This window comes from Quercus robur, chromosome 5 (genome assembly GCF_932294415.1).
Source record: "Quercus robur chromosome 5, dhQueRobu3.1, whole genome shotgun sequence".
In the NCBI taxonomy this organism is placed as follows: domain Eukaryota; kingdom Viridiplantae; phylum Streptophyta; class Magnoliopsida; order Fagales; family Fagaceae; genus Quercus; species Quercus robur.
This window is the reverse complement of record NC_065538.1, coordinates 22,590,385-22,616,509: the sequence shown is the minus strand read 5'-3', so window position 1 is coordinate 22,616,509 and position 26,125 is coordinate 22,590,385. Positions and strand designations below refer to the sequence as shown.

Below are 26,125 nucleotides of genomic sequence, written 5' to 3'. Positions count from 1 at the left end.
ACCTGGTTGCGAGGGGCTCAGTAGAGGTGGTGAAGATAGATAGGTTTTTAACTCCTCGAAGGCTCGCTGACACTCGTCCGTCCACTCGAATGACTTTTTCAATGTTCGAAAGAAGGGTAAACACTTGTCCGTCGCTCTCGACACGAATCTATTCAATGCCGCTACCTTGCCGTTAAGGCTCTGTACTTCCTTCACGTTTCTCGGGGGAGCCATCTCCATTATGGCTCGGATTTTGTCCGGGTTAGCTTCAATCCCCCTTTGAGATACCATGAATCCTAGGAATTTGCCTGCTGTTACACCGAACGCGCACTTTCCTGGATTGAGTTTCATGTTGTAGGATCGAAGCGTGCCGAATGTTTCCTTGAGATCTTCCAAGTGGTCTTCCTCCTTCCGGCTCTTCACTAGCATGTTGTCGACATAGACTTGGACATTCCTCCCGATTTGCTGTGAGAACATCTTGTTCATTAGTCTCTGGTATGTTGCCCCTGCATTCTTCAGGCCGAATGGCATTACTTTGTAACAGAAGAGTCCTTGACTGGTTACAAACGAAGTCTTCTCCTGATCGTCCTCGTGCATGCGGATCTGGTTATAACCCGAGAAAGCATCCATGAAGCTTAGCAATTGGTGTTGAGCCGTCGAGTCTACTAGGATGTCGACCCTTGGAAGGGGATAGCTGTCTTTGGGGCATGCTTTGTTAAGATCGGTGAAGTCCACGCACATCCGCCATTTGCCGCTCGTTTTCTTCACCATTACCACATTCGCCAGCCAATCGGGGTAGTAGACTTCCCTGATGAAGCTTGCCTCTTGGAGTTTGCGGACCTCTTCCGCTATTGCTTGGTCTCGTTCCGGGGCGAATACTCTCTTCTTTTGTCAGACGGGTGGAAACGAGGGCAACACATTCAACTTATGTACCATGACCGAGGGATCGATTCCTGGCATATCGTCGTGGCTCCAAGCGAACACATCCTTATTGCTTCTCAAGAAAGCTACGAGCTCTTGACGGATTGCGGGTTTGGCAAGCGTTCCGATCTTGGTGGTTCGGTCTGGATTGGAACTGTCGAGAGTTATCTCCTCTAGCTTCTCTGTAGGTTCTGCCGTCGTTCGGTGTTCTTCTATGTTCAAGGCCTGGATCTGGTCTTCCACCTCCATCATAGCTACGTAGCATTCTCGTGCGGCAATTTGATTTCCGCGTAGCTCTCCTACCCCATACTCCGTTGGGAACTTGATCATTAGGTGGTAAGTTGATGTTGCTGCCTTCCACGAGTTGAGCGTGGGTCGTCCAATAATAGTATTGTAGGCTGACGAGCAATCGACCACCAAGAATGTTACGTCCTTGGTGATTTGTTGGGGGTAATCTCCTACTGTCACCGATAACGTGACTGCGCCCAAAGGGAATATTCTACTCCCTCCGAAACCAACGAGCGGGGCGTTTGTTGGTATCAGCTGCTCCCTGTCAATCCTCATTTGTTGGAACGCCGGATAGTACAAGATATCGGCCGAACTACCGTTGTCGACCAGCACTCGGTGGATATTGTAGTCGCCTGCCCGCAAGCTGACGACGAGGGCATCGTCGTGTGGATGGTGTAGGCGTCTTGCATCCTCTTCCGAGAACCCGATAATGGGGCCTTCCCTTCTTGCCATCTTTGGCACTGTACCCGCCAACTGGACATTCTGTACCATCCGAAGGTATGTTTTGCGAGCCTTTTTCGACGATCCGGCCGCGGCTGTTCCTCCAATTATCATCCTTATGTCCCCTAATGGGGGTCTTGGTCGCTCGTTTTCTCGACGGGGGTGTTGTTCTTGTGGGGGTTGATCCGTTCTTTCCTTGCTGACGAACTTCTTCAGCTTCCCTTGTCGGATAAGGGCTTCGATTTGTTGCTTCAAGTCGTAGCAATCGGCCGTGTCGTGACCATGGTCACGATGGAAGCGGCAATATTTGTCTCTGGACCTTTTGTTGGGATCAATCTTCAGCTTTCCTGGAAATGTCAGGGATCCTTCGTCCTTAATCTGCATTAGGACTTGGTCTATCGGAGCGGTCAACGGGGTGAAACTTGTGAACCTTGCGCCCATGGGTTTTGGACGTCTCTCCTCCCTTCGATCTCCCATTCTTCCTTTCTTCCGCCCTTGGTCCTGTCGGGGATCCTCTTGTCTGTCTCTTTTCTTGGGTCTATCTTCTCGGGCTAATAGTGCGTCTTCAGCGTTCATATACTTGGTGGCCCTGTAAAGCACCTCCGACATGGTCTTTGGGTCGTTTTTGTATAGGGAGAACAAAAACTTACCCCCCTTCAGCCCGTTCGTGAACGCTGCCACTAGTATCTTGTCGTCGGCTTCGTCGATCGAGAGCGCTTCTTTATTGAAGCGTGATATGTAGGCCCGTAACGTCTCCTCCTCTCTCAGCTTGATATTCATTAAACAAGCCGTGGATTTCTTATACCGATGTCCTCCGATGAAGTGCGTAGTGAATTGAGCGCTCAGCTCCTTGAAGGTGCCGATGGAGTTTGGTGTTAGCCGGCTGAACCAAATCCTTGCTGCGCCCTTTAGGGTTGTAGGGAACGCCCGGCACATAATTGCGTTTGCCACTCCCTGAAGGTGCATCAGGGTCTTGAAGGTCTCTAGGTGATCGAGAGGGTCCTTGATTCCGTCATAACTATCCATACTTGGCATGCGGAATTTACTTGGCAGGGGGAAGGAATTGACGGTTGCCGTAAATGGCGAGTCAGTCCGGTTGACAAGGTCGTCAAGATCATTGGACACTCGCCCCTTGAGAGCGTTCATTAGTACTTCCATCTGTTCCTTCATCGCCTGCATCTCCGCGATGATGGGTTGTGGAGCTGTATCCGTCACTGAAGGGATGCTAGCGTCCCGTCGCACTTGTTTGCTCGGGGCGTTGCTCTCCTGTGGTCCGTCGTGATTCCTCCTTTCAGCGCTGGTTCCTTCTTGATCCGCTCCGTGGTTATTGACCGCCGCACTCTTTTGGTTTAGCTGCTCTTCTAGGTCGTGGTTTTGTTTGGTGAGGCGCTCCACGGCTGCGGCGAGCGTCCTGACCTGTCTCTCAAGGGCAGTTGTAGGGGCTTCCTCTTCTTGAGCGTCGTTAGTGGTTGCCATCGAGCGTGTAAGTACCATGTAACTCTTTTGTCTAAGAAGCGATAATGTGCTATGATGATCGTTCCCACAGACGGCGCCAACTGATGACGTCGAAAATTGTCACCAATGGGTCACACCGTACTCGCGACTCGAAGCGAACCTGCACGACAGAAACAATCGAAAGGAGTCCTTCAGAGAGCACCGGTGTGGTGCCGGCCAAAAGCTCTCCGACGGTCAAGTTAGAATTCTTCTATTTTACTTAGAGCGTTAGAGAGGGTCAATTAAAGCGTACCTCGATTTCTGAGGGTGGTAGGCCTTTTTATAGTGACAAAGGGTTGACTTTTCTTCTTGGTTTCCAAATCTTTCCCATGTGGGATTCTAATACAAATTCCTCTGAGCGTGGTGAGCAAGGATTTCCATTTTTGGATCTTAAGGCTTTTCTAGGCGATATGGACTTCGGATCATGGGCCCTTACTGCGTCTGTCAGCAATAGGCCTTCAAAGTGCAGGGGATCATCTTTATACAGGCCCAGCAGTTTTGACCCGTCAGGCCCATTAAGGTAAGCCCATCAAGCTCTATATTTTACCATCTTCACTAAGCATTAAATTTGACAAATAAAATAAAGCTAGAGTGAAAAAGATAAATCACAGTGCTAGAGAAAAGCAGGTCGTCCTTTGTTTCAGCTCTCTTCTAACCTGCGTTTCAGCTCTCTTCTAGCCAGCCCCCAATATTTTCTATTTCCCTCTATTTATACTTACATTCACATATGCGGCTGAGACCTAAAAGCTCATCTTTAAAACCAACGTGGCCCAAAAGTAAGTACTCGTAGGTAGATGTTTTGGTGAACAAATGAAGAGGCCCACATCAAACTTCCAAAGCCCATCTGCACATTTCCCATGCAAACAATATTTTGTTTTCTTCTGTCTACCTTTATTCACCACGTTAGATTAACATTGGCCTCACTCTTTATTTTGCCTTTTTCTTTTCTTCACTCCTTGTTGGACTTGCCAGCCCGTGCTTGTGTAAGTCATTCCCTTGGACTGCTTTTATTCTTTTCTTTTATTTTTGCTTGCTTCACTTCACGCTTGGGTTAGATCTCTCAAATTGGCTTGACTTAATTGACCATTATTCTGCCTCAAATAAAGCCTATTAGCATGTAAACCCTTTATTACCAATAAGAAAAAAAAAGAAGATAATCACTCACAAAATCATAGGATAGTAATGCAAATATGAGAGTAATTTATTGTATATATTTCATGCACATCATTGTTCCTTTAGACTTGTATCCAAAAAAAATAAAAAATAAAAATAATAGTACTCATTTGAAACTTAAAATCTAAAGGGACCAAAAACACTTGCATGATAAATTTTAAGGGGTAATGGTGTATTTTAGCCTAAATTATAATTAAAGTTACTTTTATATACATAATGAGAGAGAGAGAGAGAGAGAGAGAGAGAGAGAGAGAGAGAGAATTACTTACATATGTTTGAATAGATATAATTAATTTACTGGTGCCAAGACATCCTCTAATTCTCTTAAAAAAAAAAAAGACATCCTCTAGTTCCTTACATATCTTTAATGGTACCAAGAAACATCCTTAGTCCAATGGAGTCCTTTCAGGTTCAAGACCCCGAGATTGGGGTGGGGTAATTTATTATTAGGATAATTTCTAACCATGATTAAAAAAATAAAAAATAAAAGATAGAATTTGCTGGTTATATATATATATATATATATATATATATTCTTTTTTCTTTTTTAATAACAGAAATTGCTGGATCTATGCATAAATTAGTAATTTCAGCTAGCAAAGAAATTCTAGCATCTTGTAAATGGAAATGTTAATAACAATTTCCAATTCCCAACCCTTAAATTGATCATTTTTCCAGGTTGTAGTTGTACATCCATCCTGATCATATGAGTACGTATACTACTTTCATTTGACTCAAATAATAGATCATTTGGAAGCACGTGACCAAATCACGTCTCTCTAACTGTGTAAAGGTTCATTAATGCAGGATTATTGAAGATGAATCTCAATCAGTTTTTGGTTCTTGAGTCGAAACTTTTTCTCGAAGTGTGTGAAGTACTACTTTGAACTGCTCTAGCTAGAGAAGGATTTTGTGAACATATTTCTACTCTCAGGTTTGTTGTTTCTAATTGATTTAGAGGAAGACAGCTTGTTATACTGTCTGCTAAAATCAATAGGAGCTGTAGTGAATTGAAAAGAGGGGAAAAGGCCCAGGAGATATGGCTTTATTTTTGTGTTGGTAAATAATGAGTGTAGCTTCATGATCATGTTGCATTTTCTGGAATGGAGAAACCAGATGCCTACCACATAAAAGCTAAGTCTTCACTGAGGTCTTCAACCAACATAATCTGGGACCTAAGATTCGGTGTATGTTACAATTTAATGGCTGTTTTGTGTACAGCAAGAAGAAGTAAGTCTTAGACCAAGAACATTGGCCACACACCCAGGACCTGTATTTGTAGTCCATTTAATGATTGTTTTATTTACTTCCCAAAATTTGAATTGAACCAAATGTTTCTGACATTCTATGGCACGAATATTACTAAAACAACCTTTGTTTATTATCTGCATTCTGCAATAATGCAGCCTATTTATGCAACCTGAGCAGCAGCCTCTAGTAAATATTCTCACTCAGCTAAACCCTTGACTCTTATTTTTTTACTTGCATGTAAATTTTTTGATAATGCTATTTGAATGAACTGTTTCTTAGGCTGTGTTTGGTTCGTGTAAAAGCATTTCCGGAAAATATTCCATTTTCCGAAAATGCTATTTTCCAGAAAGGAAAATGTTTTCATGTGTTTGGCTGCCACAAAATTCGTTTTATGGAAAATCAATTCTGGTGTTTGGTTCATTCAAACATTTTTACAGAAAATGCTTTACATACCCAATTTTCCATACATTTCCTCAACTATAAACATGCGGATAATGAATCAATTCCACACTCATTCACAAAAGAAACAAAACCCAGCAAAAAAATTCATCAAATCCGGTCAAATTGAGATCGCACGGGCGGAGGAGAAGATGAGATCGTGCGGTGAAGGCTAGATTGGAGGCGAGATCGGTGCGATTGTCCGACAAGCGGCACGATCGACGATCGGTGCGGTGCGATCGCCGGCGAAGTCTCTTCTTCCTCTCTCTCTCCGATCTGGGCTCTCTCTCTCTCTCTTTTTCCGGAAATGATTTGAAGTGAAAATGAGAGTGTAAAATCATTTTCGGGTCAAAGGAGTAAATGTTGGTCAACAGGAAATGATTTTTCGGAAAATTTCATTTTCCGTTGCTGCCAAACACGCGGGTTTGGGGGAAAATGATTTCCTGAAATCATTCTCCCCCAAAACAAACGCACCCTTAGTGGTGTAAATTTTCAGATGACAACAATCAACAATGAGTCAAGATTACTCTGTAAACTGTAAAGGCGTTGTTTCCATACTTGACACTAAAAAAGGCAAATTAATAAATATTATTTTCATATTTATAACTTTAATTGTTTGGTAAAAGTTAATTTGTTAAGCAATTAAACTTGTTAAGGTTATAAGTTTATTATAAAAGAAATTGAACAGAGATAAAAGTATAAGACCAAAAAAGATAATAAAAAGGGTAAATTCCACAGTTTGGCATGATACCAATCAAGTCCAAAGGATTTAAAAACTGACCACTTCAGTCCTTAAACCCAAACGGCTTATAACGCCGTTACCAATTTTTAATTCTATTCCAAAACTCTTCTCTTTCTCTCATCTGTCTCCCTTCAGTCTCTTTCCTCTTTTTCTCCGACTCTCAGAGCTTTCCCAGTAAACAAACAACAAGAAGAAGAAATTGTAGAACACGTTCCCAGTAAAAAAAAAAAAAAAAAAAAACCTTGAATGGAACCAACAATCAAAACAAATTTTCATTTAATGAGAGTAAAACACAACAAATCAGTTCATTTTGAATATTTAAATCCAAATCAACGAACTTGCCGTCAAGAACCATACCAAAAATCAACGTCAACACAAAATCAAAAACCAATCTCAGCTTCAAATCCAAAACCAAACCCAACAAATCAAAACCCCAAAAAAAAAATCTTCTCAAATTCACAAAAGTGTCAAACCCCAGCACAAGCAACTCACTCTTTTGATTCACGATCTCATCCACTTGCATGCAATTGCAACTCTCTAGCCTCTGCTTTTAGTGAGTGACCTGTCGAGTGTGAAGGTTGGAAATGTCTAGATCACGAGTTGGTCGAGGTCGTGGCGGCGCGTGCGTTCTGTTACTGTAATTGTGGAGGATGAATCAACATGAGAAATTCTAGAGGCAATAGCCACATGCCTCCGCCGATCCAAACCAAAAAACCCACAAAATTCCAAAGCCAATCCACAAAAAAAACCCAAATCTTCCAACATAGATCTAACCAAAACTCACAAACCACCGCAACTCCACCATTGCGGCGCACCACAAAGACAAAGACAGGTCAGAGAAAGGGACATGGAAGCCATATGGAGAGAAGAGAAAGAAGAGCTCTAGGACAAAGAGAGATTTAGAGAGGTCTGACATAGAGAGAGTAAAACAAGCCCTTCCTCCCTATTACTGGGATCGTGTTCTTCAATTTCTTCTTCTAATAAGAGTCAAAGAAAAAGAGGAGAGACTGAAGGAGACAGGTGAGAGAAAGAGGAGAGTTTTGGAATAGAATTAAAAATAGGTAACGGCGTTATAAGCCGTTTGGATTTAAAGACTGAAGTGGTCAGTTTTTAAATCCTTTGGACTTGATTGGTATTATACCAAACCTCAGGGTAGGTTTATGGAATTTACCCTAATAAAAAAGAAGAGAGAGTAGGTGAGAAATGAGATGTTACGTGAGCGGGGTAAATAATTAGAAAAAAAAAAAAAATTTTTGACTGAAATGTTAGAATTTTTATTAAAATAATAGAAAAAAGGTACAAAAGTAACAAAGGAGTCCTGAGACATTTCAGGGCTACCAAACTAGGTGACACTCAGGATAAAGGCAGGCGCAGAAACAACAAATCATCTATCATTTCAAACACAAATAGGTGGGTGACCAATGCCTCTTGCCAGTTGCCTCCCACCCCTATTAATTTCTTTTTCTTTTTCTCATCCACATCACACGCCTAAGACGTACAAGTACAATCCACATGTCATTACAATTTCCAGCAAGCCCTCACCTTCACACGATTAAACTTATCACTTCACTATCAAGGGAATTCCAGCCTTTTGCCCTTAATTTTTTAAAAAAATTAGCAATATACCCCTATTTCGAAACTATATAGGAATATGCCCCTGTTTCGATACTCGATTACCTTAAAACCGAGTTTCAATGAAATACTCGATTAGTAGAAAATCGAGTTATAACTAATAAAACTTAAAAAAAAATAAAAAAATAAAAAAAATGCATGGAACTCGATTTTAGGGAAGTCGAGTTTAAAAACGCTGCTATAGAGCTTTAAAACGTCACTATAGGGCTTAAAAACGCCACTATAGAGCTCCCTGAACCTGGGATGGTGACACTTAGAAAATTTTTTTGCAGGAAAACGCCGCTATAGGGCTTTAAAACGTCACTATATGGCTTAAAAACGCCACTATAGGTCTCCCTCATTATGGGAGCAATTGGACTAGTAAAAAATTTGCATGAAAACGCCGCTATAGGGTTTTAAAACGTCACTATAGGGCTTAAAAACGCTGCTATAGGGCTACCTGAATATGGGGCGATTACACTTATAAAATATTTTTTGCATGGAACTCGATTTCCTAAAAGTCGAGTTTCATGAATTTTTTTTTTTTTTTTTTTTTTTTTTTTTTTTTTTTTTTTTTTTTTTAAGTTTGATCGGGAATAACTCGATTTTCTATGAATCGAGTATTTAATTGAACTCGATTTTAGAGTAATCGAGTATCAAAACAGGGGCACGTCCCTATATAGTTTGTAAACAAGGGCATATTGCCAATTTTTTTAAAAATTAAGGGTAAAGTGCCAGAATCTCCTCACTATCAAACAATTGTTTATTTTCAAGCCAATTGGCAAAAGTTCTTCCGGATAATCACTCATCTCTTTCTCCCCTTAGAGTCAATCTTTAATTTTGAAGCTTCTGAGTGAAATTATCTGAAATGAGAAAAAAAATTGTTTATTCCAGGAAGGAAAAGTATGCAACATCAAAATCATGAAACAATTTGATTGGTTATTCTATATTAGATGAGAAACCAAGCAATGAAGAACTTTTGGCACCTTGTTCTTCCAGGATGTGTAAATTATTAAGCACAGAAAATGTTGCAATGCAAAAAATTGAAGTTTCTAAAGATTACTGATTTGGTGAAAAGAAGTTTGAAATAAATGGCTATTTGGTAATTCAGTTTAGTGAAACTTGAGAATTCGAAAGTTTTTGAAGATCAGCACACAAAATGCTCAAGTTGGTTTAGCACTGCTGCATAAAGATGATGGGACTACTCCAAAGATGCAAGCTCAGTTTCTCAGGCAGAAGAACAAAGGTGTTCAATCTGATACTGTGCCCAGTGTTAAAAGAGGAATCCAGAGGATCTGGTAAACTGATTCAGGTGAAGTGTTTTAACAACATAATGCAAATGAAGTAGTTTATGTTAATGTTTCTTTTGATTGTATATGAGACATATTTAGCAAGGAAACTAGAAAGGAGGCTGGCTTCTAACACAAAAAGAAGTGCTTCCGCTTGTTAACTGCAAAACAATTGAACTTTGACATGGTTATAGGTGACTTTGGACAATTGGACTGTTTCGATTACAAGTCATTTTGCCATTTGTTTTCTGTAATACTTCTAGAATTTTCCCTCCTTACTTTGTAAGCTCCTGAAGAAGCATTTCTCAACAGGAAGTGGTTTCACTATTTATAATGCAGCCTATTTATGCTACGGCTAATGCTATATGTTCTTTCACAGGAGAAACAAAAGAGATGCAACCTGAGCAGCCTCTAGAAAAAAATTTCACCCTGGTAAACCCTGGACTTTTTATCTGTTTATATGTTCATATTTAGATGTAAAGAATTTTCTGATAATGCTATTTGTGTGAACTATTTCTTGGTTATGGGAATTTTCAGGCAACACAAATGAATCAAGATTCTTCTGTAAAGGCATTGACTCCTATACGTGACACTAGGTATGTTGCACGCACACGGACATAGACACGGAGATACTGCAATTTTTGAAAAATAAAGACATGACATGATGGGAACGGTAGTTAAATAATTAATTAAATTTTATATTTAGGTATATTTTTTAATATTTTTAGACATAGAATACGTTTATGTCTAAAATTTAAATTATGTAAGGACTACAAATAAGTAAACTAACACCCAAAATAGTACAATAATACACATAAAATATTTAGATTACAAACCAAAAGTTTAAACAGGCTACATTCAATGTCAAACTAAAAACAAACTAAAAACATAAAAGGAAAACCAGATTTAAACTTTTGGGATTAAAATATATATATATATATATATATTTATATGTGTAGTCAGAGTGGGATTAAAAAAGAAAAAGAAAAAAAAAGCGTCATAACTTAAGTAAACAAAGTACACAACAGAGTCTTTTGGGTTAATATTGCAAAATCTGAACTTAATTTGCGTTATAGGTACTGTTTGAACTTAATTGGGGAATTGAGGAAAGAGAAAGAATTTCGGCAACAGTGTTGCCAAATTCAACAAAAGTAGGAGAGAGAAAGAGAAAAAGTTGGAGAGAGAAAGAAGAGGAATTTTGGCGACGCTGTTACCGAAATTCCTCTGCCCAAATTCCTACCCGGTCCTGTGTAAAAAGCAATTGCGGCAATGTCATTGCCGAAATAGGGAAAAAAAAGGAAATTTTTTTTTTGGTAATTGTGGCAATGGCATTGCCGAAAATGGGGGAAAAAAATTGAATGGAATTATGGTAATGTCATTGCCGAAAATGAGAGGGAAAAAAAAAAAGGTTGTTGCCAAAATCTGGGAAGAAATTTTAAAAAAAGTGTTATGTTCACAATATTTTTATAATATTTTCATAACAAATCACAGGTGATTAGTTATTATTAGTTCAAATTTGATTTTAACACTGAGATTACTTTTTTAATCTAACAATAACAACCTGTCACTTAAAATTTGTTGTAAAAATATTGTAAAAATTGTGTGTACCTATCATTTCTTAAAAAAAAAAAAAAAAAAAGAATTGTGGCAATGGGATTGCCGAAATTGGTGTAGAAAATTTTCACCTCTTTTGGCAATGCCATTGCCGAAAATGTGAAAAAAAAAGAAAAAGAAAAAAGGAGAAGAATTGTGGCAATGGGATTGCCGAAATTCCCATTGCCACAATTCTAAAAAAAAAAAAAAAAAAAGAGAAGAATTGTGGCAATGGGATTGCCGAAATTCCCATTGCCACAATTCTTCTCTTTTTTTTTTTTTTTTTTTTTTTTTTTTTTTTCTTTTCTTTTCTCACATTTTCGACAATGGCATTGCCGAAATAGGTGAAAATTTTCTACACCTATTTCGGCAATCCCATTGCCACAATTCTATTATTTATTTATTTATTTTTAAGAAATGATAGGTACATACAATTTTTACAATATTTTTACAACAAATTTTAAGTGGCAGGTTGTTATTATTAGATTAAAAAAGTAATCTCAGTGTTAAAATCAAATTTGAACTAATAATAACTAATCACGTGTGATTTGTTGTGAAAGTATTATAAAAATATTGTGAACGTAACACTTTTTTTAAAATTTCTTCCCAGATTTTGGCAACAACCTTTTTTTTTTTTTTTTTTCCTCTCATTTTCGGCAATGACATTGCCATAATTCCATTCAATTTTTTCCCCCATTTTCGGCAATGCCATTGCCACAATTACCACAAAAAAAATTTCCTTTTTTTTTTCCCTATTTCGGCAATGGCATTGTCGCAATTGCTTTTTTACACATGACCGTGCAGGAATTTGGGCAGAGGAATTTCGGTAACAACGTCGCCGAAATTCCTCTTATTTCTCTCTCCAACTTTTTCTCTTTCTCTCTCCTACTTTTGTTGAATTTCGGCAACATTGTTGCCGAAATTCTTTCTCTTTCCTCAATTCCCCAATTAAGTTCAAACAGTATTTATAACGCAAATTAAGTTCAGATTTTGCAATATTAACCCAAAAGACTTGTACACAGCATATCTGAAAAAAAAAAAAATAGAGAGAGAGAAGAAAAGAGGTCGGACTCGGACCTGTCCACGCCGAGAGAGAGAGAGAGATCGAAAGGGACAGAGAGCACGGCGTCGACGGCGACTGTCTACGGAGCTCGCCGACTTGCCGATCGGCCCGATCTTGCACCGGCGACTGTCTATGGGTTTCAACTTTCACGGTATCAGACTCTAAACTTTCACTGGCGACTGTCAAAATCTGTGATTTTTTGTTTTTTTTTTCACTGCTGGCGTGTCCACTGGCGACTGTCTATGGGTTTTCAACTTGAGATGTGGGTTTTCAACTTGAGATGTGGGTTGAGAAATCTGTGATTTTCTTTCTTTTTTTTCTTTTTTTTTCACTGCTAGCGTGTCGGAGCCATGTCGAAGCCGTGTCGGAGAAGCGAAAAAAAAGAGACACTCGCTGGACACGGGAATCCGGCGAGCGTACCCGTTCCGGTGTCCGACACGTGTCCGACACCGACACGACGCCAAAAATGGCGTGTCCGTGCAACCTAGCACACTAAGAGGCAATAGTTCAACTTCAAGCCAATTGGGAGAAGTTCTTCCTGCTAATCGCTCATCTCTTTCTCCCTTTAAGAGTCAATCTTTAATTTTGAAGCGTCCAAGTGATCTTATCAGCAATGAGAAAAAAATTTTGATGCCTCGAAGGAAAAATATGCAACATCAGGATCATGAAATAACTTATATGACTTGTTATTCTATATTAAATGAAAAACCAAGCAAAGAAAAACTTATAGCACCTTGTTCTGCTAGGAAGCGTAAATTATTAAACATAGAAAATGCTGCGATGCAACAAATTGAAGTTTCTCACGATCAGTCATTTGGTGCAAAGAAGTTTGAAACAACTGGCCCTTTGGGTATCAATTTAGTTAATCTTGAGAATTTGCAAATTCTGATGGCATCAGCACACAGAATACTAAACTTGGTTCATGAGTACTGCATAAAGTTCGAGGAACTTCTCAAGAGAAGTAAGCTCAATTTTTCAGGCTGAAGAACGAAGGTGTTCAGTCCAACCCTGTGCCCAGTGGTAACGAGGAATCCAGGGGATCTACTTTTCTGATTCAGGTGAAGTGTTTTGACAATATGTGGTTGTTCGTTTGTTGTAAATGAGAAATATGTGGCAAGAAACTGGACAGGGGGCTGGCTTCTAAGTTCTAACACAACAAGAAGAGCTTCCACTTGTTAACTGCAGAATAATTGAACTTTTACATGGTTATTACTTATTGGTGACTTGAAATGTTTCTGATTATATGCCATTTTGTCATCATTTTTTTTAATTCTTCTAGAATCTTCCCTCCCTTCTTTGCATGCCTCCTAAAAAAGCAATTCTCTAAAGCAAGTGGTTTTCTTAGAATTTTGCATTGGATGCCAGAACTATATTAAAGCAGTCATGTTTGTTTGTGTTTCTTCTCTGAAACCAATGAGCTAGAGGCAATTCTTTGACTCACTAAGTTTTTCGTATTGCTTTCTTGTTTAAAATGTCAATTAAGAAATTGGTTTTGGATTTTGTTCAAACCTATGCCTACAGGTTAAAGAGAAGCTTAAACCTATGCCTACAGGTTAAAGAGAAGCTTAGTGCTGAAGAATATAAAAAATTTGTGGAGTTAATGAAGGCACTTAAGTCTAAAGAGATGAAGATAAGTCAAGTTTTACAATCCATTGTGAGATTATTCTCTGGAACAGAGAGGCTTCATCTTCTTGAAAGGTACTCATTGCTATTTGATTTTAATACTATTGGCGGCAATTGCCCATGTGGCTATGCATCTAAAATTTGACTTGAAGGCTGAGGGTTCTTCATAAGATAGTACTTTCTATTAATGCCATGATTGACATTGATTATGGATGCTATTATTGATGGCATAGGTTGGGTGCTTCATTCAGATACTAGTGTTAATAAAATTCTTTTGGGTTACGATATTGATATTTAAGGACAAAAAAATTATTTACCCTTTCATTTGTGTATTATGCTTTCTAAATGTTGCTAACATAGTATGATTGATAAATGTTTAAGCCTGAAAATGACAGATGTGACACCTTTTATTTGTTTTTCTATTACATTATGCATAGAATGTCTCCCCTTCCCCTAGTCTTTTTTGAAAATTGAAATATCCAAATTTATCTTCTTCATACATTTTGTTTCTTATATTCAATAATTGTAGCATGTCCGCTCTCACCCTTGCTATCGTCATTGTGAACAGGTTTAAGGACTATCTTCCTGCAAAGTATCATTCTCTGTATGAGCAGCACCTTGTAACAAATAATGACAAACTTTGACGTGCAGAATCGTTCTCTGTATTTTATCCAAGTTTTTAATTTTTATCCAATCTTAAGTAAACACATTGGGTTTCTAGAACAATATATGAGAGGGATTGGGTATTAGCAGGATAAAGGTTGAGTTTTTCAATCTTGAAAATTCTTGTATCTCTTGAAGGGAAAAGGTTAGTATTTTGCTTTTCCATATATATGGTGTAGCTCAAATAGTCAGACAACCTTAATATCCCCATTGTAAATTTGGCTTGGAAAGCCAAGGGATCTGTTTGATGCAGATGAATTGTGCGAGTAATTTTTTAGTTGTGGAACTTTGTTTATTAATTGAGATTTGCAATTAGTAATTACATTTTGTGTTTGGTTAGTAATGTTTTGTTGGGCTTACCCACAGTTTTGATGGTTGCTTTTTGTACAGGAGGAAAATGATACTTGTATAAGCAACTCTTTTGCAGGGCTGAGCATAGACCCGGCCAACCCGGCCCACCACCTGACATGAAGGGTCTTGGGCGGGTTGAATGGATGCTTGGGTCGGGTTCGGGTCCAATATTCGGGTCTGCCTTGGGTTCGGGTCGGTTTCAGGTCCAACCTGACCTGACCGATCTAAAAAAAAATTAAAAAAAAAAACAACAACAACTAATGTATCAGACAATTGAAATTATGGTTGAGAATAAATTGAATTTGACTAACCCATTGTAAACTATGGTGCTCCCTCTTTTGTCTATGAATCTATGCTTCTTCTTTTTTTTATTTTTTATTTTTTATTTTTTTATTGTAGCATAATTTTCTAATTAACTAGTCGCTAACCCGTGCGATGCACGGGTTTAGGATTTATCTCTTCTTTGAGTAGTTTTTGCTAAGAAACATGTAAATTCAAGCTTATAGAACATGTTTTTAGCATCCATAAAATTGCCACTAAGAATCATTACATATCTGAAACACACGGGCATGTAATGTGGTTTGAGCTAATTAATACAAAGTTAGAACATCTATGTTTATAGATTATTCATGAACAAATAATTAGAAAGCTGGTATTACATTTTGAACATAAGATGATAGTAGTACATTTTTATCTTGAAAATTGATACAAATCAAACAATTTGAATCAAATAATTAATACATTTTCATCTTCCAAAGATAATCACATATTTGAATCATTTACTGAGTAGATAACTTGAAATTTTCTCACATCTTAATCCTCGTGTGCAGTACATTGCAACTCATTAAGGTAATTTCTCTATGTTCTCCCCAGGGTTTTGGTGCTTCCATTTGAAGCATTCACTTTCTCCTTTGATTGCTCATCATCGAAATTAAATTCTCTAATTGATCCTTCACCCAAGATGGAAATTCCTACACACACTCTCTATCTATAGCACTGTGACTCACACACACACACACACACACACACACACACATAAATACATATATAGAAATTCAAACTAAATGATATGCTTTTAAAATCTTAGCGATATTAAGTTAGGATCTAAGACACAAAAATCCATCTCCAAAATATGAATGCAAATTAATTTTGTGTTTCTAAGATCTTACTGACATCAAATTTGGGTCTAAGACACAAAAATTCGTCTTTGAAATATGCATGCAAATGCTACAATCACGTGACAGAGCCCTAATATTTACTTTTCCTTTATTATCTATGTGATGCGCAAATAAGCACATTATATGGCATTCAACCCAAGTACTAAAAATCATAAAGTAAAACTAATCATGCCCAAAATTATGGAATTGAATTAAGAACTTTTAGCACTAGAAACAAACCACATAACCATCAACGATAAAAATAAAACTAAATGTCATGCATTTTCCTTTTAAGTATTGTCACTCTTGTGCCCTTGTAGGATTGTTCCTAGATGTATATACTTAGTGTATTATGCATTGGTTGAGTGTTGGGCATGCAAGTAATTTGCATTGATCTTATTAGCTTGTATGTCCAAGTGTTCATTCCAAGTGTGAATGAGCATTGTGGTCACTACCTTGTAGTGATTGCTTGTTTGATCAAGCCATGATTTGTTTCTTAACTCCATCTTTGCTTGATCACATCATGCCTGCTTCATATGCATTTCATGCTTTTTTGCATACAATGATCATGGTGTATTGTTGTGTTTCAGGAGATTCATGTTCATATGATTCAAGAGCTTCACAGTTTCTAGAGTTAGGTGTGAGTGAGTTATGTTCAACTGTTCTTAACTCACATGTTAAGTCTAGAGTCTGTTTTAGGGTTTTGTCACGGAATAGCCAAAGGGGGAGATTGTAAGGTTGAATTTAATCAACCATCTTGTTGGCTTTATTTCGTGCCAAATTTGCTTGTATTTCAACAATTAGTAACCCTGTATTTAGGTGAGATTCTTGTAAGGGTAGTGAGTGAGATAGTGTGAAGAAATGCTCAAGAGTGTGCAAGAAAAACAGGGACTCGCGGGTGACTCGCGACTCCAAGCCGCTAGAAGTTGCACACGTGCTAGGCATGTCAGAAGTTGAAGCATCATGCTAGCTGGAGCACTACAGGACAAAATATGACAATTGGCTGTTCAGTTATCTCGCGGCTGGAACTCGTGACTCAGTCAAGCCGCGAGGCCAAGCTGCGAGCCAGCCCTATTTTGAAAAACCTGACTCTTCACATTCCATTCTCGCCCTAGTATAAATACCCCTTATACCCACGAAAGAAAGAGAGCTTCCAGAGAGAATTTTGAGAGAGAAACCCTAGAGAAAAACAAGATTGATTCATCCCTAATCTTCATTAAGAGACTCTTCAAATTCCTCAACTCTCTTCCTCTCCATTGTTAAATCCTTGAGAGACTTTTTACCAAAACCTTTTCTCACCATATCTATTACTATGAGAGGGCTGTTTGGTGCTTTGGAAAGCAGTTAGGAAGGAACCAATTTCACATTGGTTGATGCTATGCATGGTTTTAAAAACCAGAATGGACAAAGAACCAGAAAAGAGGCTGATTATCGGTTTTATGGTCCGATCGGGGTCGGACCGATGGTCAAACCGATGATGTCATAATTAATATAATTTAAATATTTAAATAATTTTTATATGAATTTTGAATTTTAATAACTTATTTTAAGAAAATATAAAATATAGAATTTTTTTTTTCTTTTTTTGCATACTACGTTTTTTTTCTGGTCAATAATTATTGACAAAAAAAAAGAATAATCTATTATTAAGGTTTCATATATTTATTTTTATAAATAATAGTTTAATTTTACCTATTTATCTATTCAAAAAAAAAAAAAAAAAAAAAATCTCCCAAAGTCAAATGATTAGACAACCCACTGACATATCTATCTACTTTCCCACCCACCAACTCACTCCCAGCCACACACGTATACCCTTCTTTAAGATTTTTTTTCCCCTCATAAATCTACCACCCCACACGGTTTACTATCAAAAGATTCAAAAGTTTTATTTTTTCAGTTCTCACTTCTCAGTGTTTTGTGTTTTGTCTTTTGTCCTCCAGGCAGTACCTCCATCCGTCCCCCTCTCTCTGTAAGTTAGACAAAATCCTCTCATTCACTGTCTCACCGAAGAGCCGTGGATACCTCATACCAGTCCAAAAGGCTGGTTTCAACACCAAGCATGAGCATTCAGTAATTTTCTCTCTCTCAAGCCTAGCAGATCTGAGAAAAAAGAAGATTTTTTGAGCAAAAAATCTGTCCTTACCCACTTATACCCGCAAATTTGAGAAAAAAAAAGAATTTTCTGCAAAATAAAGCTCCATTTCAGATCTCTTTCATCAATTTTGTAAAACCGGTTTAACCTTTCTGGTTTCCGGTTTTCCCGGTTGAACCAACGGTTACCGGTTAAATCCGGTTTTTCTTCCATTTTCGGTTTTTAAGTATAACCGGACCGGATTACTGTCCGGTTCCCGGTTGAACCGGTCGAACCGGACGGTCCGGTCCGGTTTTTAAAACTATGATGCTATGGTCAAGTAGCGAAATCCGGGAAGCTAGAAAAGAAATAGGTTCGGCGCAACCTCGTTGGAGCAAGAAGCTTGGAGGGCTTAGGTACATTGGGTAGATTGTTTATGTATCCCAACTACATTTTCTAGTGGATTACTTACTGCTTGGAGAGCGGCGAAGAGGTTTTACGCCGAGGGCTTTGATTTCCTCTTCGATAACACATCATTGTGTTGTCCTTGTGTTTGCATCTCTCTTCCCTTAATCTTTGCCTTTTATTTTCTGCTGTGGATGTGATTTTATTTGTCTTAGATTGTTTAACAATTCTGTTTATAGCTTGTGTTCATTTTCCGCACACTTATTGTTTGTCATAAAGCTTGAATTAGTAATTTTGTTATTGGGGGTCTAAACGTTCAAGGGTGTTTTATACACTATTTCAACTTACAAATTTTCACTCAATTACAAATTAATAAAGAGATTCACCCTTTACAAAGCTACACAGTGTTGTTAATTTAATAATTACTCTCCCTACAATTAAATTTCAATAGTGTGAATCTATACATCCAAAGTTATGGATCATCGTAAGAGCAACTAAGTTCTAGATGTTGTTTCTCAAAAAAAAAAAAAAAAATCTAGATGTTAATTATGAGGAAGGTGCATCTCACATATTAAAAACATCAAAATTAAAATTCACTTATGATACTACCAATAACAAAAGTAAGAAAGAAGTGTACAATCAAAACCATTCAGACCTCACAACCATTAGTAAGTAAATAATGCTTCCATAGCCCAAAATTCAAACACCCACAAACAGAAGCAAATATGAAAAGTATGTACCAGCATAAATTTGACAAAATAACTCATCTGTTACATTTGGTTATGAATGATTATATACCATGAAGGAAATGACCGTAAAAAGAAAAATAAAACATAGGACTCAAATTAAATTCATCTCCTTTTCGTCCATTTTCAAAACAACCAAACAGAGAAAAAAGAAAAGAAAAGAAAAGAGCAGGTACCCTTAGAAGAATAATCCATAGTCATTGATTGTAGATCAGCCAATCAGTTTTAGAAGTGACATGTTTCCCAGAAAAGAAGTCCATGGTTGTACCAGAAGACATAATAGTAGAGCATGGACTGATAATGACAATGCACTCATGTCTTACCTTGCATAAGAGTGTATAGAGGAATATCTACTGTTAGATAGATTGCCAAAACAGGGAACAATGACTACAAAAATTGTTAAAATATAAATTGAACATATTCAATGCTAAAGTGTGATTCAAACTACTCCAGTTTGCTATTTAACATAAACAATGCTTGGGACTTCATTTTGTGGTTAAGATATCATTGGTGGATTTAGTGTAGTTTGGATACAAAATAACTTTAAGAAAGGATAGAAAACTATAAGATTTTTTCCCTTATAATTCCTAAAAGTTTTGTCTAGGCATTTCCACAAACACTTAGAGGGAGCAGATAACACAAACCTCCAAAGTAAAATTTCAACATTTGAAAAAAAAAAAAAAAAAAAGAAGAAAGAAAGAAAGAAAGAAGGAAAAATAGTTAGTTTTAAATTTGGAAGTTGAAAGACAGTCTCCTCAAAAAAAAAAAAAAAAAAAAAAAAAAAAAAAAAAAAAGAAAAGAAAAGAAAAGAATAAGCTTGGAGTTTTCTCTATAGCCATTAGGCACTAAAGTTGGCTGCCCAGAAAACCTTTTTATAGTCTAATTACATATTTTCATTCAATTTTAGACAAAGTAGGACATAATGTGATCCATTATGCGCTTACAACAGAGTAGCACAAAATGCAAAGAATTTGAATTTAATTTTCAGATAAAATTCGGGTTTTGAATAATCAAATATAATAACCGATGATAAAGTCAGTGGATTTGTAATTCACTGTGAAAAGGAAATAATTTCTGAGAAAAGTGCCTGAATGAATCCTTACCTTCTCATCGATGAATGCTTACAAAGCATACGTGAAACGGTTATCTGTTTAATAACCGTTCCTATTGTTGAGGAGTCCGGAGGATTTGGAGGTAACTTTCATAACCGCTATGGAAGTTACCTTATTTGGATTTGCATTCCGTAATGGTTAATGGAGAACTTGGCACATAGTAGTTCAACTCGTCCCTTGCGCTTGGTGGAGATCAAAATCGTCCATAGTCCGACATGTTCAACCCAATGAACTTGTCCATCCTTTATTAAGGATGGACGAGGCTATTAGGGATGACTTCCTTGTGCATTCAGTTTTTCCTAATTTCATGTAGAGCTCGTTCGTCTGAACAATTCTAAGGATGGATAAGCTTCTCAGGGGACCTCGTCCGTCCAAAGACGGATGAGGTCATCAAGGACGCTTGGGATGATCACTTCATGTGCTTGGTTCACCCTTGTCGGTTTTTCATTGGACGAGCCATATGGACGAGTTTAGGAGTTGGTGTTTTTTGTAACACCATCAGTTGCCCTCTTGTCCACATGGATTGTCTAAAGGATTTGTGCACTTAATGTCTAAAACTGTATGTGCCATGTGTCATAATTTCACTGATGTCAAGTCTCGTCGATTTATTTTTTCGAGGGGTAGGCCACGTGTCGCATCCTGGTTGGTCGTGCCGTTTCGAATACCCAGGTCAGATGTCTATAAATAGTGGAATTCCCCCCTTACCCTTTATATTTCTAAAATCTTTCTTCGTCTAGAGCCCTTGTCTAGAAGTCTCTTCGTGTCCATAGTCCTATCTCGTCTAGAGCCAGGTATTCTCTTCTTTCTCGTCTTTAGGTATTTGGTTTCCAAAAAATGTCTCAAACTGTTATTTTCTCATCTAGTGATAGTACAGAGAAAGTTATAGAAAAGTATTATGATACAACCAGTAATAGTGGTTCAAGTAACAGTAGTCATAGTAGTGAGAGTTCTACGGACAAGGGGTATACCTCTGGTGTCACTGGACTTCCTTTAGAAGCTATCCAAAAACAACTTAGGGAAGCCTCTAGTGCCCAAGCTGGCACTTCGTCCAACGTCCCTCTGTCTAGTCCTTTGGACGAAGAGGAGACCGTTTATAGTTGTGCTGTAGGTATTTATTCCAAAACAAATGAGCAAAGGCTTAACAATCTTAGGGCATGGTACCAGATCCCGGACGAGCTTAACCCTAGGTTGCCTGTCCGTGGAGAGTGGTGCTGCAATCCCCGTTTTGGGGTTGGCGTCTATGAGTCTTATTTCTTGGGGGGTTTTAGGTTACCATTGAATGCATTTGCTAGAGAGTTGTTGGTTAGGTTAGGTTTGGGTATATGTCAATTCAACCCTAACGTGTGGAGATTAGTTATCTCTATGCAAATTTTGTGGAGTGAAGTATTTGGGAGGGATCGTCCCCTTTCTGTGGACGAGTTCCTTTTTTGTTACAAACCTTCAGAGATAAATCAATCCCTTGGCTTTTACCAATTCACAGCTAGGGGTAAAGACTGTAGATTAATCAAGTCTCTGGCCTCGTCCACTCCAATGGAGACCACTCCATCCAAGACTCCTTCGCCCAAGACGACTATGCCTGCCACATCCCAGCCTTCTCAACAGGTCTCTTCAAATATCATTGAAAATGAAGACCTGGCTTGGAAGCGTTTTCAGAAGGTTGTTTTAGACGAGGACATAAATACTTGTTATGACATGTCCTTGAAGGAGTTTGAACACTGGTGTTCACAATCTTTTTAAGGTAAGTAATCACATACTTTTCCTCGTCTTTGCCAATATATAAATATATATATATATATATATATATATTTTTTTTTTTTTTCATCCAACCTTCATTCATCTTATATATTTATTTATTTATTTTTTAGGCCATGTCAAAATTTATTGCAGCGTCCAGGCAGGCTACAAGATTGGACAAGATGAGGATCTTGTTAGAGACGAGGATCCAAGAGGTGAAGGAAGAATCCAAGAAATGGGCTAAGGTGGCTGCCAAGGCTAATGAGAAGGCAACAGAGCTCCAGAACTTGATTGAGAAGTTGAAAACTGATGGAGTGGAAAAAGACGCTCGTCTTGACCATCTACAGAAGAAGAATGACGAGTTGAGTACTTTTTTGTCCAAGGCTAAAGGGGATGTAGTAACTAAATTCAAGGCATCCAAGCAATACACTGATCTTGTGGATGCCAATTATACAGCAGGTTTTGAGGATTTCAGAGCGGATGCTATGAAAAACTTCCCAAAAGTGGACTTTAGCTCCATTAAACTTAACCTAGCTGCTGCCACCAGCTCTCTTCTCTAAACTAGCTTCGAGGACGTCAATGTGGAAGACGATGCCAGCACTCAGCCACCCCAAGACAATCCCAATGCTAATGCCCCTTCTTCTTAAAGACGAGACTTTTACACTTAGAGTAATCCTTGTATTTCTTTTCCTTTATTTTGGTTTTTGTTTGGTCCTTAGTTTTGAGACCTTTTTATGTAACCAAAGTACATTTTGCTCGTCCATGGTTTTAGGACGAGGTCTTAAACAATCATTTTCAGTTTATTTTGACTTAACAAGGGTTTTTAGACGTAGGATGTCCACCCTTTAGTTAATGAATGAAAGTTTATTTTCTATCATTATGTGGACGAATGCTGTACATTTTGTTAATGTAACTCATCTTTGTGGGTAGTATTTTTCATTCAACTTTATTTGTCCTAAGACTTGCAAACTGGTTTTACATTTTACCCAGTTTCTTTTGCCTAACTTTTCACTCGTCCAAAGATTGGATTGTTTCAGTTGGCTTTTTATTCTTGTCCTTTATGTGGATGAATATGCTTTATAAGGCTTTCCCTCATCCATGACTTGGACGAGTATGCCTAAGTTTTTTCCTTGTTTTACTCAGGAAAACTTATAGACGTTACATCTCTACGTCCAGAGAATTTATTCGTCTTGATCTTTTAGCCCCTTTGTGGGTTAGCTTGAACGAAAATTGCATGGAGATTTGAAATTCACACAACATTTTGTACATAACATAAATATTGTTCACAGATAAGGCACATACATGCTAATGCCTTTTTTATTTAATAAGTATAAACTGCATAACTTCGTCCATAATCACGACATAAATAACCACAACATAAATAATAAAGTAGCAGTATCAAACACAAACAACATCAAACATAAGTAGAACATAAGTAGACAGACAAGCTCCAAGCTCGTCCATAGTAATACTCGTTCAGGCTCAATTTTATTGATAGCACCTCCTCAGGTGCTCCACATTCCAAGGATGCTCCAATTTACTCCTGTCCAGGGACTCCAAGTAGTAGGATCCTTGCCTTTTACAGTTGATAACTCTGTAGGGTCCTTCCCAATTAGGGTCCAATTTCCCATGAGCTGGGTTTTCGGTTGCCAAAGAGACCTTTTTCAGGACGAGGTCTCCTATGTTGAACCGCCTTGGCTTCACCATTGCATCATATTGCCTAGCCATGAGGTTCTTGTACTTTGTTGTCCTATGCTCTGCATCTGTCCTTACCTCGTCTATCAGATCGAGGTTCAAGCGGAGCTGCTCCTCATTATCTTTGTCCTGATATGACATCACCCTATGGTTAGCCATGTGCACTTCCACAGGTATGACTGCTTCGCTTCCATAGGCTAGCTTAAAAGGTGTTTCCCCAGTAGGGGTTCTCACCGTCGTCCTGTACACCCATAGGACACCAGGTAGCTAATTTGGCCATACTCCCTTTGCCCATTCAAGCCGAGTCTTGATGATTTTCAGTAAGGATCAATTTGCAACTTTGGCCTGACCGTTTGCTTGAGGGTAGGCGGGTGAGGAATAATGATTTTGAATTCCGAAGTGTGCACAAAAGTCCCTGAAGAGTGCATTGTCAAATTGCCGTCCGTTGTCAGACACCAATACCTTGGGCACTCCAAACCTGCACACAATGTTCTTCCACTCGAAATTTTTAACATTCTGTTGTGTGATATTTGCTAACAGTTCAGCTTCCACTCATTTTGTGAAATAATCAATGCCCACCACTAGAAACTTCATTTGCCTTGTGCCCAGTGGGAAGGGATCCAAAATGTCTAGTCCCCATTGTGCAAAGGGCCACAGTGCCATCATCGGGGTGAGGTACTCTGATGGTTGTCTGGGGACATTACTAAATCGTTGGCATTGGTCACATACCTTGACATAAGCTTTTGCATCTACTTGGATAGTTGGCCAATAGTACCCCGCACGGACGACCTTGTGGATGAGTGATCTGGCTCTCGAATGATTTCCACAGGCTCCTTCATGAACTTCCCTTAGCACATAGTTCGCCTCGTCGGGGGCCAGACACCTGAGATAAGGTTGAGAAAAGCCTCTCTTGTACAGAATTTCGTCCATAAGGACATACCTTGCTGCTCTAACCCTGAGTTTTCTGGCCTCATCCTTCCCTTCCGGAAGCCTTCCGTCCTTCAAGTACGATACTATTGGGGTCATCCAATTTTCTTCATTCTCTATTTGCTGCACTTTCGGGAGATCTATACTTAGGACGTACGAAACTTCATCGAACTCGTCCATGGCTCCAATCGCTGGGGCTTCCTTCGCTAAAGTATCTGCTTCCATGTTCTCCTCCCTTGGGATTTGAACGAAGTTAGCTTCCTTGAATTTCTTCACAAGGCGTAACACTTTTTCTAAGTATTTTTTCATTCGTCCTTCCTTTGCCTCATACGTCCCATTTATTTGGTCCATGACCAACTGAGAATCTTCCAGGATAAGTATTGACTTCGCTTCCACAGACTTAGCCAATTCCAACCCTTTAAGGAGGGCTTCATACTCAACTTCATTGTTGGTTGCTTGGTATTGCAGACGAATCTTATGCTTCAACTTATCTCCTTCAGGGGATTGCAAAATCATTCCTATTCCTCCTGCATGTTGTGTGGACAAGCCATCCACATGGACGACCCATTTTTTACTGTCTTCCATTCCTTCTACGCCATCGCAGCTTGGTGTGAACTCAGTAATAAAGTCTGCCAGGGCCTGAGCCTTTATAGCATGCCTTGGTTGGTATCGGATGTCAAACTCACTAAGTTCGACACCCCACTGGATCAATTGTCCTGTGGCTTTCAACTTGTTCATGGCTTTCTTGAGCGGGTGGTCTGTCATAACATTGATTACATGGGCTTGGAAGTAGTGCCTCAACTTCCTGGAAGCCATGATAAGTGCGAAAGCTAGCTTTTCTATTAGCGGATATCGTCCTTCCGCTCCCCTCAATGCCCTACTAGTATAGTACACTGGCTTTTGTATTTTTCCTTCCTCTCTTATCAATGCTGAGCTCACGGCATGCGGGGTCACTGCCAGGTATAAAAACAACTCTTCTCCCATCATGGATGGACTCAGCAATGGAGCCGTAATGAGGTATGTCTTCAAGTCTTGAAAGGCTCTTTGGCACTCATCCGTCCACTCAAATGCTTTCTTTAGAACCTTGAAAAATGGTAAACACTTGTCAGTAGCTTTAGAAATAAACCTGTTGAGGGCAGCAACTCACCCGGTAAGAGACCGGACTTCTTTGATACTCTGTGGGGGCTTCATATCTAGAATTGCTTTAATCTTTTCCGGGTTTGCCTCGATTCCTCTGTGTGAAACCATGAATCCAAGAAATTTTCCTAACGCTACTCCGAAAGCGCACTTGCTGGGATTCAACTTCATACTGTACCGCTTGAGTGTATTAAAGGTCTCTTGCAGGTCGTCCAGGT

General features: G+C 38.6%; 2 protein-coding genes and 1 long non-coding RNA gene across 8 annotated transcripts in view; 2 read left to right on the top strand and 1 right to left on the bottom strand.

Annotated features, from left to right (window-relative positions):
• Positions 1-26,125, top strand: part of LOC126725517 (receptor-like protein EIX2) — a 92,277-nt gene that overhangs the window by 17,351 nt on the left and 48,801 nt on the right. The window lies entirely within an intron of this gene.
• Positions 1-26,125, bottom strand: part of LOC126725522 (uncharacterized) — an 88,368-nt gene that overhangs the window by 16,250 nt on the left and 45,993 nt on the right. The gene's annotated exons all lie outside the window — the stretch shown is intronic.
• LOC126725516 (regulator of telomere elongation helicase 1 homolog) overlaps positions 1-26,125 on the top strand; it is a 117,708-nt gene that overhangs the window by 51,427 nt on the left and 40,156 nt on the right. Inside the window, exon 21 of one of the 4 annotated variants that reach the window (XM_050430284.1) lies at positions 14,475-14,723. The exons of 2 other annotated variants lie outside the window; for them this stretch is intronic. In XM_050430284.1, the coding sequence (XP_050286241.1) occupies positions 14,475-14,480 (6 nt within the window). In that variant the 3' untranslated portion in view covers positions 14,481-14,723. Of the gene's footprint in view, positions 1-14,474; positions 14,724-26,125 lie in introns of those variants that run through there. One more of the 4 variants, XM_050430281.1, reaches the window with a different exon arrangement.